Source organism: Marmota monax, unplaced genomic scaffold, assembly GCF_021218885.2.
Source record: "Marmota monax isolate L192 unplaced genomic scaffold, Marmota_monax_Labrador192_F-V1.1 WCK01_AAM20220418_F8-fsc00012, whole genome shotgun sequence".
NCBI lineage: Eukaryota > Metazoa > Chordata > Mammalia > Rodentia > Sciuridae > Marmota > Marmota monax.
In genome coordinates this window covers 29,360,819-29,374,309 of record NW_026695227.1, presented here as the reverse complement: position 1 = coordinate 29,374,309, position 13,491 = coordinate 29,360,819, and the positions used below count along the sequence as shown (strand labels likewise).

General features: G+C 44.8%; 1 protein-coding gene across 1 annotated transcript; it reads right to left on the bottom strand.

The window, feature by feature from the left end:
• Nucleotides 1–3,603: 3,603 nt before the first annotated feature.
• Ccdc184 (coiled-coil domain containing 184) lies at nt 3,604–5,892 on the bottom strand. The gene has a single exon (XM_046436173.2). It carries the CDS (start codon nt 5,415–5,417, stop codon nt 4,827–4,829), a length of 591 nt encoding a protein of 196 aa, XP_046292129.1. The 5' UTR covers nt 5,418–5,892; the 3' UTR covers nt 3,604–4,826.
• Between the last annotated feature and the right edge of the window lie 7,599 nt (nt 5,893–13,491).

Below are 13,491 nucleotides of genomic sequence, written 5' to 3'. Positions count from 1 at the left end.
TCTGATGGAATAGCATCTAGAAAATATAGCTGGGAAATTAAATATATGGGATGGGGAGTATGCCAAGGTCTTATTAGGGAGGACCTTGACTTCCCCCACCACACACACACACACACACACACCAGATCTTATACTTAATTCAGGGAGTCCTGGGGACATGATACAGACTGCAGAGAATGAATGAATATTCAGAGCTCTGGTTTAGGAAGATGAATCTTTGAATCAGAGTTGTGAGAGAGGCTGTGGGAAAGCAGCTAGGCGTTTATTGCAGTTGTTATAGTCTTCAAATGAATTCTGTTTATTCTATTTCCTGGTCTCTCCTCACTACCCACCATTTGGCAGAGAGCCAGGCCTTTAGTAGGCATTTGATAGTGCCTGCTGAAGTGAAAGTCATAAATTCCCTTTGAGGCTCTCCTTGTAATGTCTCTATTCCTCGACAGGTGGCACCATTACAGCATTATTTACAGAGCAGGGTTCCTTCCATAAGCAGAAGGGCTTCCAAGCAGAAAAAGCTGAAATTTTTTTTTTTTTTGTGTGTGTGTGTGTGTGTGATTCTGAAGGAATTCACCTTCTGAGAACAATCTAGAAGTGGGTAGTGAGGGATAGCAAGAATCAGAGAGTGAAGAACACTGCTTTTGTGCTTCTATCATTTCTTACTGTAGCAAGATATCTTGGCTGAATTTCTACTTCTAAGCATGTAGACGAGGAAAGATGCTTTTAAAAGCCTGCCTTTCAAAGCAAGCAATTTTATATCTTTCAAGAAGTATACACTTAAATGTATGTGAGGAATAACTGTTGCTTAGTTCTGCAACTAAGGTGAGCTCTTTCCTTACATGTATCAAGCAGAGATTATAATCTGTGGTGATGCCAGTCGGCATTTTAGGAAAATAATAAATTCTCTAAGTGCTTTTAGAAAATTAGATGTTTTTGTTTGTTTGGTTGGTTGGTTGGTTGGTTGGTTGCTTGTACAAGACTATAGTTGTAGCTTGAAATTGTACTTTTTTTTTTCATTTTAAGATTAAGAGCTAAACCCTGAGAGATACTCTTTATACCAGTGGGAGATGGGAGTGCCAGAAACTAAGAGTTGTGATGAGTTACATGCAGTGCTGTGTTGGGCCTAGACATGAAGTAGAACATGAAGCCACGGAGGAGACCATCTCCTCACTTCTTATACATACGCATTGCTCTGCAGACTTGGAAGCAACTGGAAACAGGATTTTTAGTACATGATAGGTGTCAGTATAATTTGAATTCGTTGAATAGTTGACGAGTAATAAGATTTATATGAAGATTTCCAGTTCAGCGTGGGAAATATTCTGGAGGTTCCAGAAGACAAAAATTCCAGGAGTACTAGGTGAAGTAGGGTCATTTCTTCTTTAGTTATTTTTCAAGTTAAAAAGTCTCATTACTATTTAGCTCGGTGATTCTTACATTTTACTTAATTCTTACATTTTAAAGATTAGGTTGGGGCAATGGACCTTCTTTCTGAAGAATGAAGATCCTTGCACAGTTTTGCATTTGATTTCAAAGGGTTGCAGCCTCCTGGGTTCCAAAAGTAACCCCTGTCCACTAATTGGGAGCATTCCAAAGAGAAAATGTAAGAGGTTAGTGGGGAATAGGGAGGACAGAAGATGTGTGGGACCAATCTGTACTGGATCCCAGTGGGATATTGATGCAGGCAACTGAAGAAAGCAAAAGAATTCCCTTTTCCAGAAATATTTTTTTTTAAATGTACCTAAATTGGGGGAAGTAGAGAACTTTGAGAAGGCCTTAATATAAGGAACTGGTGACACATTTAAAAACAGTGGGCACAGGAAGAGTCAAAGGTTAAAGAACTCAACCAACTATCTACATATGTTAAAGCACTAAGCAGCCTTTGGAATTCACGTCAACAAATGGACACTCTGAGCTACAGGGAACAGGAAAGGATCCCAAAGATATAGCTGTGTCAGGGGATACCTGGAAGCACTGGCTTCTTCTTCTCAGGGTGCAGGTCCAGAAAGTCATCTTCTTAGTGCTACTAGGGTATTTATCACCCACTGGACTCTGAGAAGGGTCACTAACTAAACTCTTAACTGCAGTTGCTTGTTCAAACCCAAAAGATGAAAAGTGACAAAATTAAGGTTAATTCCTTTTAGGCTCTGGAGTAGGAACTTAGGGATCTCCTTTGCTAAAGATCCAAATAAGAGAACAATTAGCTGAGTGGCTCTTTAAATCAGACAGACAGGTTTAAATCCTGGCTCTGCCAAGTACCAGTCTATGACCTTGAGCAAGTTTTAAGTCTGTTTCTAAAGTGTAATGCAAAATAATAATATTGCCTACTTTATAGGCTTGTTGGGAGATAAAAATTGGGTACAGTATCTGGCATACAGTAAGTCCTCAATAAATGATAGCTATTATTGCCATTAGTGCTGAATGCTGGAACTGTAACAGGAATCTATATCTCCTAGTCCCTAGAGTCCCCAAACACACTTCCCAACCACTTTATATAACTCAAGGCTTCCTCTGGCCATCCTGTGCAAACAGGACTAGCCCTCAAGACCTTTTGGGCTACAGCTACATGATATTTAAGCTTGGGAATCTCACCATAGCCCTTTCCTTCACTCTATCCTGAAGGATAAGGGTTCTTTATAGTGAAAAGATTCTATTAGGAGTGTCTAGAACCTTCCCTAGGTAGTTTTGTTTTTTTCCTAGAGGAGTCAGTCACCCTTACCCCCTCCCCACCAATCACAAGAGAACAATGAGGAAACTAATGTTTGCACAAGACTTCCTAGAGGTTGTATATATTGTTCTCCCCAACAACTTTTATTCCCATTTTATATATTCAGAAACTAAGTCGCAAGCAGTCAATTCAGTGTTGGAACAGAAATTCAAGCCCAGATCTGTGCCTTCGGTGCTCTTTCTACTTCTGCAAGAAGCAACAGTAGGTGTATGCATACACACACACACACACACACACACACACACACACCACCCCAGCTCAAGCAGCTCTCAATTTTGTTCTAGGGCAGCCTCGGGAAATCTCTGTTGCCCAAGGGAACAGCCTAGAACTAATGTCAGGTGAAGCTCTCTCAGGGGAATCACCTTACCGGCATCCTCCACTAGAGGCCTGAGGCAGTTATTGTGATTCCCTTTATAATGTGTCACTCCTGGGCAATCCCTCCAGAACAATACCCCCCACCTCATCTCTTCCATGGAACAGGTGTCATGCCTGCCATTCCAGAACTCAGACGCAGAAATCATCTCCCAGGGGGGAGATTCTTTGCTGAAAAGAAGTCGCTTGCACATGTGGAGTGCTGACTATAAAACCGTTGTTAGTTTGGGAATCTGAACATACACCCCCCTTTCTTCCCCCCATCTCACCCCCTATACACCCCTCCACCCCCGTCCAGGTTTAGATTAAGGTCTAAGGCAGAAGGGAAAGCAGCAGAGTTGGTGATGCCTGTCCCAACTAGGCAGGGACAGTCAACTCCCCGGAACTGGGAGGCAAGGAGAGAGGAGGGAAGGCATGGTCCCTACATTTCCCACTAAGCCCTAGTCCATGCAATGGGCCCAGAAGCCCCACCCTGACATATCCTTAGTACCAGTCAGCAAGGAGGGAAATGAAGCCTTTTTATTAAGATTAACACCAAGGAAAGCATTGAGAAGGAATACATAAAGGAGGGGAAGGGCACACAAAGTCACCACTTCAGAAGGTAGGAGGGAGGCACATCAATTAAGGAACCTCAGGACAGCCACATGCTCCATGCCCTGGTTGGGTAAGGGACGCGGGGACTGGGTGGGGGGAAGTGCCATGACAGCTTAGGGCTCACAGAAGGTTCTGAAGCCCACTGAACCTAACACCAGAGCCAAAGCCCTGCCCCTCAGGGCTCACACACTACTACACAAGTGGACACGCATAACACACACAAGACGTAATGGAGGCAACACCGAGAGGCAACGGGCAGGGACATATTGACAGAAAAAGGAACTGAAGTGAAACAGGTGTAGCCAGTAGAGACAGTTTTTGGCTGCAGCCCCCAAGAGTCCCTCAAATGTCCCCTAAATTTGGGCTGTTGCTGAGCACCCCGAGTCTCTGCCTGTGAACTGGGCTCTTTGTTTTCTAAGCCCCAGTGTGTGGAAAAGCAATCCCAGATGAAGTCAGTTGAGTGGCAAGGCAGGGTCTGCTCTGCATGCAAAATTCTAGAGGTTGAGCTATTATGTCTTCATGCACATTCATAGCCAGCTCCTCCCAGCCCAGGGGCCCTTGGAACCCCATTCACCCAGATTCCTAGGGCTGCAGTTCCCTCCTCAAGCTTCCTTTACCAATCAGCAGCTGCAGGGATCTGTGAGGGGGAGAGGCTTCTGCAGAACACTGAATATCTTGGATTTCAGGAGAAGGGTAAATTTCCTGTTGCCAGAACAGAATGCCCCAATTCCTTAATTTCTAGGTAAAACATTAGAGATTATTTGCCATAGTCCTAGATAAGTCCTTTTTCACAATAGAAAAAGCAGAATTTTATTTACATAATTCAGGGGTTCTCCTGTTGCCTGGGGAGGGAGAATGGTCAGGGAAAGGGATGGATGAGAGTCCAGAGTCGGGCACTTCCTCTCCTGGGACCTCACCTTTCCGCAGTTTGCTAAACGCTTGGATGGGCAAAAAGAACTCTTGATGCTCCCAAAGTCATTCACCCTACGAATCGTTCCTTGAGGGAGTCTCTCTCTACCTGACCCACAAGAGCAGCTGTCCGAGTGAAGCATGCTGCACCGCGCTGTTCAGTCCCCTCGCGTCATGCACTGGGAAACCCAAAGCCAGCCCGGGAAGTTAGTGCCCCCTCAGAGTTCCCTCACAGGGAGGCCTCGCCCTCCAATTGCAGCAGGGTAATGTCAGGCAGGTCGAGGGGCTCCACAAGTGGCCCGTCCCCCCCAAGGAGACCTGCTCGGGGGCTCTCCGAGCGCTCACAGTGACTGGTGGGTGTGGCGGGGCTAGGCATCCCTTTCTCCTCCTCTTCGTCCTCGTCCTCCTCGTCCTCGGGATCTTGACCCAGCAAGCTGTTGTCCCCGATCCCAGGCGAAGGGGTCTCCGGCTCTTGGGGGACACCCTGGAAGCTCCCTTTGCCGCCGACCACGCCCAAGCCACCCTGGCGGGGCGCGGTGGTCATAATCTGGCACATGGAGACGATGGCCCGCTGGTTGGCGCACACGTCGTCCGAGAGCACCTGGATGTGCGAGGCCTGCTCGTCCAGAGCCCCTCGCATGGCCCTCACGTCCTCAAACAGGGCCTGCAGCTGGGCCTTCAGGTGCTCCATCAGCTCCTTCATGCCTCCGTTGTACTCCCCGGAGATCACGTCCCCCACGGCGGGCACGGTGGACACCTCAAGAGGCGCCGGCATGTCGCCGCCGTCCTTGGTCATGATCTCCAGCAGACCGTCCTCCATTGAGTGGCAGAAGCGGGCAGTGGCGGCTCTGGGTCGCGTCCAGCCCGGCCTCGGGGGGTGGAGGAGGGGCAAGAAGGGGGACAGGTCCCCGGAGAGGCGGGGAGGAGCTGATGGAAGAGGAAGCTCCCAAGAGGGGCGGGAGCCGAAGTGAGAAGAAGAGTCCGAGCAAGATAGAAAAAAAGGCGCGGGGAGGATACAGGAAAGCAGAGAAGAGTCGGTGGGACAAGGACGACCCAGTGAGGGTCCCAGGGTCAGCGTCTTCGGACTCGCCCCGGGACAAAGCGCCCTGCTCTACTTCACCTCTTGGAATGAGCCCCAGTAGGCGCTACCCTCGAGCCGAATGTCCGCGGGTTCCCTGGGTCACAGAAGCGCTCGCAGAACGGTGGGGGTGGAGTCTGAGACCGGTAGCACGTCCGACTCGGGACTCCCCCAGGCCATTAAAAGCAGCGACCGCGAGTGTAGCTAGAGCGGCAGGGGCGGGTCTCCAGGCGGCGCCGCGGATGCTCCTCCGTTTCCAAGGCGACGCACGGCACGTAAATGACGTGTGTCTCCATGGTAACCAGGAAGTGGAGAAGAAAAAGGGGAGGATGGTTGGGGAGCTGCAGTGAGGTTCTGTTGTCTGGAATAGCGGGTGGGGCCGGGACGCTGCAGTGGCCTCAGCCGGGAATAGAAAGAGCGTGTGGCTGCAATGTCTAATAGGAAATCATGAGAGAGCAGTTTGCTGCATAAACCCCCAAGCCCGGGAGAGTCTGTTCCTCCCTCGGTCTTGGGTATCAGACACTGAGAACGACTGCCTTGGAAAGATTTTCACCAGTTCCTTGCATTCCTTTCTCAGAGGATGGCTCTGGGACCGGGTCCTACTTCCTCGACCCCCAGCGGCCCACGGGAAACCGGAGAGGGAAGAGAGGCCGACGCCAAAAATTCTCAGACTTGAGTTGGGGCGCGGCGGTACCTGGGAGCTGGCCCCGCCGTGCCTGGCGGCGCAGAGACAAGGGGAGGGCACTACAGAGGTTTTTGCCTCTCCCTGGGGCTCCTGCAGTAAATCTGTCTTTTCACAACGGAAAGCAGATGAGCTGGGAAAGGACGGGATTCTCTGCCTTATGGGACTCAACTGCTTCTACCCAGGTTTCTGGGAGTTTGTCCAGGATGATGAGGCCAAGTGCTTAAATTTTGAGAATGAAAGCTCCATAAGGGCAGATATTCTTTTCTCCCCTGCATCCTCCTCCACGGAATTCCCAACCCTTAAAATAGCGTTTGGCACGTAGTAGTTAGTATGTGCTTAATGCGTTTGTTGAATGAATTCTTAAACAAGAACCACCAAATTCCATTCCCTCATCCAGACCACCCTAGGCCACATCAAGTAGGTTTTAAAAGACCCGAATTCAATTTCATTTTTCCAACTTGTTAATTCAGAGGCCTTGGCTAAATCCTTTTCCTGATCTGTTAGGAAATTGGACTGGACATTATTTCTAACTGAATAACACTCTTGCATCACATCATAACTGAAAGGGTAAACTGTTGACAAGTGTATGGGGGATGAATCAGAGGACTGTGTGTGAGGGACATCCCCCCAGTGCTCATGTTCAGATTCACTGAGTGTCCCCAACTTTTGTGACAACCAGAGAAGGAATAATTGGATTTAATATATTTACAAGTGACACTGATTGAAAAACGGTCATCCTGTAAACTATAGCAAACTAACTAAAACCAGTCTAGTAAATCAGAGAAGTCAAGTGTTAAGAAGACAAAAATGAAGTTCATGAGAACAAATAAATCTAGGGGGAAGAAATTATCATTTGAAGAGAAGAACTAAGTACGTGCATGTTTTTGTATACTAGTGGTTCAACAACATTGGTTGCATGCTCTGGGAATGAAGAGTGAGGCTGGCCCAGGGAAAAATTTTATAGCGTCAAAGAACTTTTTAGCCTTTGTCTGTCTTCTTTTGAAATAGAAGAAAATTGAGAATATCCTAAGTGTCCAATCAGCAGAGTGTTTAAATAATCTAAGGCATTGTTGATATAATAACGTATTATGCAGTTATTAAAAATTTGATTTCCAAAAAAAGTATGTAATCAAATTAAAAATCCCACACTGTTGTACTTTCTAAAACTAATGACTCAATCTTATTTGCTTTTGCATTTCTTCTTTCCTCTACAAACTTGTGGCACTCTCACCTAGATTATCATTCCTATCTCCACCATGTGCCCCACACATGGTTAATACAATTTAGATTATTCCTAAAGCACTGGCTCAGAAAAATGATGGAAATGCTTTTCCTTGATATCCCTAAGCATAGCCAAAGTAGGCTTATATTTACAAAAATACTTTATTTTAAAAAGCTATAGGAAAATTCGAAATAGAGGCAGGACACATAAAAACAACCGAACTTACACAACACAAGTTTCTGATCATATAACAGCAAACACAATTATAGCAAATACATTCCCAGGGCTTATAGGTTCAACCCTGGTGTTCATTATTCCCAGGAGAGCCCTGCTGTAGCAAGAAATGGTTGCCATGATTTTCAGGCTTTCTGCCTTGCTCCATTGTTTACATCTCGTGACTAGCTTCTCTCACTCTTTGGATGGTTCCTTCCTTTATCTATAAAGAGTAATCTTGTTCCCAGGGTAAGGCCTCCCAACTTCAAGATCCCCTAAGTTTACATTAACATAGCCCCCATACAGTAGGAGCTGGGTTATGCCATCATACAAGGCCCTTTGCCACTATTGTTGAGGATACCCTGTATGTCAAGGCATTCAGCATCAGATTACATCATGCTGCTCAGAGGTGCTGGCATGCAGTCCACAGAGAGTACAGGGGGTCTGAGCCCAAAGGGAGGGGAAATTATTGAAGAAGCACCAAAGACCATGGGAAACAGGTGCAGAGATCCAGGGGTGTGGTTGATGCAATCAAGTTCCAGGTCAGACATTTAAGAGGGTAGGTGAGAACGGGGGTGGGGAGGGCGCGCAGAGTGGACCAGTAGCAGGACTTCAAAATACAGGGAAGCGACATTGGTGCATCAGATTTAGAATCATAATCATTTCAGAATTTCTATGTGAAAATTAGACAAGGGAAAATAGGAGAACATTCTAGTCTCAGAAAAATAAGGGGGAGAGATGCAGAGGACAAGGGAAAACCTTCATCAGCTGACTGAGTTGCAGGACCAAGGCCTTGTTGTGCAGGTCCTGTCCCAAGCAAAAGGAGATTGTATGGATACCCCAGCTACCCTACTAGAGTATTCAGAGAAACTGCAACACAGAAATAGAATATAACCCCTACACACTCTTCTTCTTCCTGCTTTATCCTCTAAGAATCACCTTAGCTGTTCTGTTCCTTCTTCCTACTCACACTGATGAGCCAAGGGGAGAAGAGACCCCATGCTGCATACATATAGATTTCCATCAGATGATCCTATTACAAACATCACATTCTCACTAAAATAGGCCCTGCCATTTTCCCTCTCTCTTGTGTCTTATATATTTTATATGGTTAGTGTACTTTTTTCAAAATCAGACTGAAGATACTCACCTGTCTCAGATCTAGAACAGTAAGCTAAATCAAAGCACAGTTGACTGCTGCACCTTTGTCCAAACTCCCAGACAATATTTCCCAAATAGAACTTAAGCTGTGCTGCCTTGTGGCCCGATCTCAGCATCATATCATATTCAAAAGAAACACATCCAGTAGCCAAAAATAATTAAAAAGCAATTTCAATTTTTATTGCAGTCCCTAGGAAAACTCTAATTTGGTTTACATTCCCAGTACAGAGCAACACATCTTAAACTTTCCTCCTCCTTCTGTACTTATCTCACACATTGTGGTGTAGCTGTTGCTGCTGTTCTCTTTCTTCTCCCCAAACACCCCAAACTTTCTCTCAAGCTTAGCTGTTGTTTTCTTACTCTCCTCCCCTCTTCATTTTTTGTATGTATTCCCTTTCTCTCCTGCAGGAAGAAATTCCATGTCCTTCTAATATAAATCAGTTTCAGCTTGTTTCAGCTTCTTTGATTCTGTCCCTGATTCCCCTGATCTGTACAAGTACCAGGAGCCGCCGCTGTCAATTAAGGGGTCTTCTCAAATGGTGAAAAAGACTAGAGGCTGAGAACACTTAAATGTGGGGCTCATCTGTGACATAGACTAGATTATTTCAGCACCAGAGGGTGGTTTGCTTAATGTCATGGCCAGCCTACTTTGTTCATCTCCCCCATGCTTGCACAGAAATGGGCATGGTAGTTTACAAGGACTCTGGGCCTTCATGAGCCTCTAACTGAAGAGAGGGAATTCAACTCCCTATATCCTCAAAAGTCTTTAGTATCACAGACAAGGGTGACTCACCCACACCCCACTTAAGGCCCATCCTGAACTTTCAGTTGCTTGCTCTATGATCTCACACTATTTTTAGGAGTCTTTAGGGCCACACTCACCTCTTTCTTTTTCTTCCATATTAACTTTACTCAGAGCAGGAATTCAAGCGACCTTTCAACTTTTCATGCAGTCTGAATCTTCACTGAAAACAATGCCTCATTCCAAGTCAACCTGTATGGGGCTGAGTATATAGCTCATCGTAGAACACTTACCTAGCATATGCAAGGCCCTGTGTTCCATCCTCAGCACCAAAAAAGCAAAAACTTCTTTCCACGTAAACCTGTTTTGCCAGTGTCCACCCTATCTGCCCTTTCTGCACTTTATACTGCAACAGTTTCTCTTTTCAACACTCCTCCATTCCCAGGTGCATATTCAAACTTGTGTCCTCTGCCACTGTGACATAGCCCGTTCAATCCAAGTGTTAGTTAACCTCAGACACCAAAGTGTTCAGAGCTCAGGGGTCACCTATGATCCCTGCTATAGGGCCCCTGCACCTCACATCTTCTCCATATATTTTCTGACCCCAGAAAGTTGTCATTCTTGAAACAGCTCAGAGCCTAGTTTGCCCAAGTCAGAATCCTAATCAGGCATTGATAGTGCTATAACACCTGAAAATACCTACAATATCCAGCTTGATGAGAGCAATATTTCTTGAGAAATTGCTTCTCAAAATGTTTTAGTCCAACTTGGAGGAAATTATGCTCAACTATCTAGGATAGAGTAGAGACTGTGGTATGTATGCCATAAACTTCCTTTCCATTCAAGGAATTTTTAGAAGTTTAATATCCCTCAATGCTGACTTATGGAAACTTCCAGATCCCTTCTCATTTGTCATATCTCAAGGAAGTCTGTAGTATTCTATCCTTTAGGATTCATAGCAAAGTTTGTAGCTCTCACTTTTACTAACATATCTAGTCATGCTCTGTTCATCTTAAAGGCCCTAAAAATAGTATCAAAGTGGGTTTCTACCACTTCCCTTTTGCCTAATGGTGGTATCCCAAGGTCTAGCGAGGCACTGTCAGCTGAAGTTTACCAACTGCTTCAAGGGTGCACTGTTTCTATTCCACAAATGGCAACTACATTAGTGATAGACCCAACCTGATCTTTTCTTAAAATTGGGAGCCATCTCGCCACAAAGCCATGAAAAGCTAATTTCTGCTTTACTATAAATTACTGTAAATTCTGAACCTGCTTGGAATGCCTGCCCGTGCCTTGAACTCACCCATGCCTGGCTCTCTGACCAGACAGCAGCCCTCTCTGAAACTTTAGTGACGCCCCACAAATCTTGGCCATCCCTGGCCAGATAAAGACTCTCTCTGAGGCTCTAATGACCTTCATAAATTCTGATGTCGGGGCCAGCAAAAATGTAAACTACCATTTGTGGTTTGCTTGTCAGAGTTCTGTTATATGTAACCCCCCTTTGTGTAACTTTCTGGGCTATAAAGCTGGGCTGCAGGAAAGCTGCTGCTGCTGTCTTGTTCCCACAGTTTTGGGAGGGAGAGGCAGCCCGGCTGGTCGAAATAATAAGCTTGCTTTAATTTGATTTTAATTGGAATCAGTGGTCTTTTCTTGCTTCCTGGTCTAACAATTAGTATTTGTGATGTATCATGAACAGGGACCCCAAAATTTGATCTATGTCTTCAAAATGCTAGATTTTAGGCAGAATTGAGAAGGGCCATTTCTCCAACTTTTCACCCAGATCACAAAGTCCTATTTGAAGAAATACTTCATAAAAACAGCTCCATCTTCCATGGTCAATCACATGTTCATAGTTTATAGGCCCAATGCCTTTTTAGAAAGAAGGATCCTTTCAGATTATAACTCTCTAATCCTTTTACCTTATTCTTTTGCACATCCGTTATCAACTTCTGTTATACTGTATTTTCTCTCCCTTCCTCCCAACCTCCCTCCCTTCCTTCCTTCCTTCCCTCCTTCCTTCCTTCCTGTCTGTCTTTCTACCCCAGCTGGAGAGTAAGCTCTATTAGGTCAGGGGTTTTTCTTTGCTCCCTGCCATATTTCCAGCACCTAGAATAGTGCCTGGCATATGTGAGATGCTACATAAGTATTTGCTGAGTACATGATTGAAGTCTGAACCCATGCTTAGGAAAAGAAACATCTTCCCTTAAGGACACGTATTCTGCAGAGGTCCAACCCTGCCTTATCTTTGAAAGCAGTTAGCTTCTTTAATTTCAGTCAAGTATTTTGGGCAATTTCATAATTCCAGTAAGGGTTTATGTTCACACAATTAAGTGGCCCTTTAGTAGTAATAGGGTTTTTTTGGTTTGGTTTGATTTGGTTTTGGGTTTTTGTTTTGTTTTGTTTTACCAGGGATTGAACCCAGGGGCACTTAACCACTGAACAACATCTCCAACGCTTTTTTGTATTTTATTTAGAGACAGAGTCTCGCCAAGTTGCTTAGGGTCTCACTAAGTTACTGAGGCTGGCTTTAACTCGAGATTTTCCTGCCTCAGCCTCCAAGCTGCTGAGATTACAGGAATGTGACACCACACCCAGCTAGTAGTAGTCATTCTTAAACAAAGGAATATTTCCTTTACAAACATGTGTAAATCTCTGTCTTGCAAAACAACAAAGTGCTTGCAGTATTTAAAAGACAGCTGCTTCCTCCCCACCCACTCTAACCCCCATTTTTGTATTCCACTGTCCCCATCATAGTCTCAAAGATAAGTTTTTTCAGAGGGTCAAAGGACTATAAGCTCTCTGACTTCCTCGACCTTGTTTGAGTGGGATGATGTCAAGCTCATAACCTTGTCCTGTGTGTGAAGGACAACTCCAGATGCATACTCTTATTCTGCTGGAGAGTCTCAGAAAAAGCATTCTGTTACTAATTATAAAATGAATAACCTATCTGAAAAAGGGATATCATGAATGCAAAGTTACTGTACTTTATACCGAGTGCTTGTGTTCCTAACTGGTAGGCTGTAGTAATTTAGGGCAATATTAGCTCAGGGCACTCTTGACTGTAATAAAATCGAGGCCTTTTCTCCCTTGCTCGTGCCCTTCTCTGCTTCTCTTCTAATACCAAACCAAACAAATAGAAACTCCCCACATTGACTATGTACATAACAAAGGACATATAAAGACCAATCTTTTCATGTTGCTAAAATTAAATTAAAATCAATGCTGAGTATGGATCAGAAAAAAATATTCTTGGAATGGAGGTTAGTCTCTGAACAGCCTAAATGGGACAATTTAAGTAAGGGCCTGTTATTCTCCACAGTGTGGTCTGGGTCTCTAAGAAGCAGAGGGAAACTTTAAGTGAAATTCATTGGCGATCTCCTGGATTGAATGAATTAAACTGGGATGAGATTTCCCCTCAGAGGGCAATCCCAAGTACTCATCCAGCTGATCTATCGTCATTATCACATACCATCTCCAGTTACTTCTTATATTATTAAAGATTAGTTTCCTCTTGCCAATGGCATTAGTGGCTAATGCTGCTCAGCAGAACAATGAGTTTCAACCAAGATACCTCCAGGGTGGTAGATAATAAACTGTCCACAATTTCACATAATTTACACAGAAATCGCTGATGTTTAAATTGCAACGAGGTCTGTGGGACGTAAGGCCTCTCCACTTCATACTCAGCAGCTTTTATTAGTGTTTGGGGAAACTTCATAGAAAAGAGTGATTATGGAGAAAGGTTTCAAGAGAGGGAGATGGAGCACAGACATAATGTAATTTGAAATCTTAG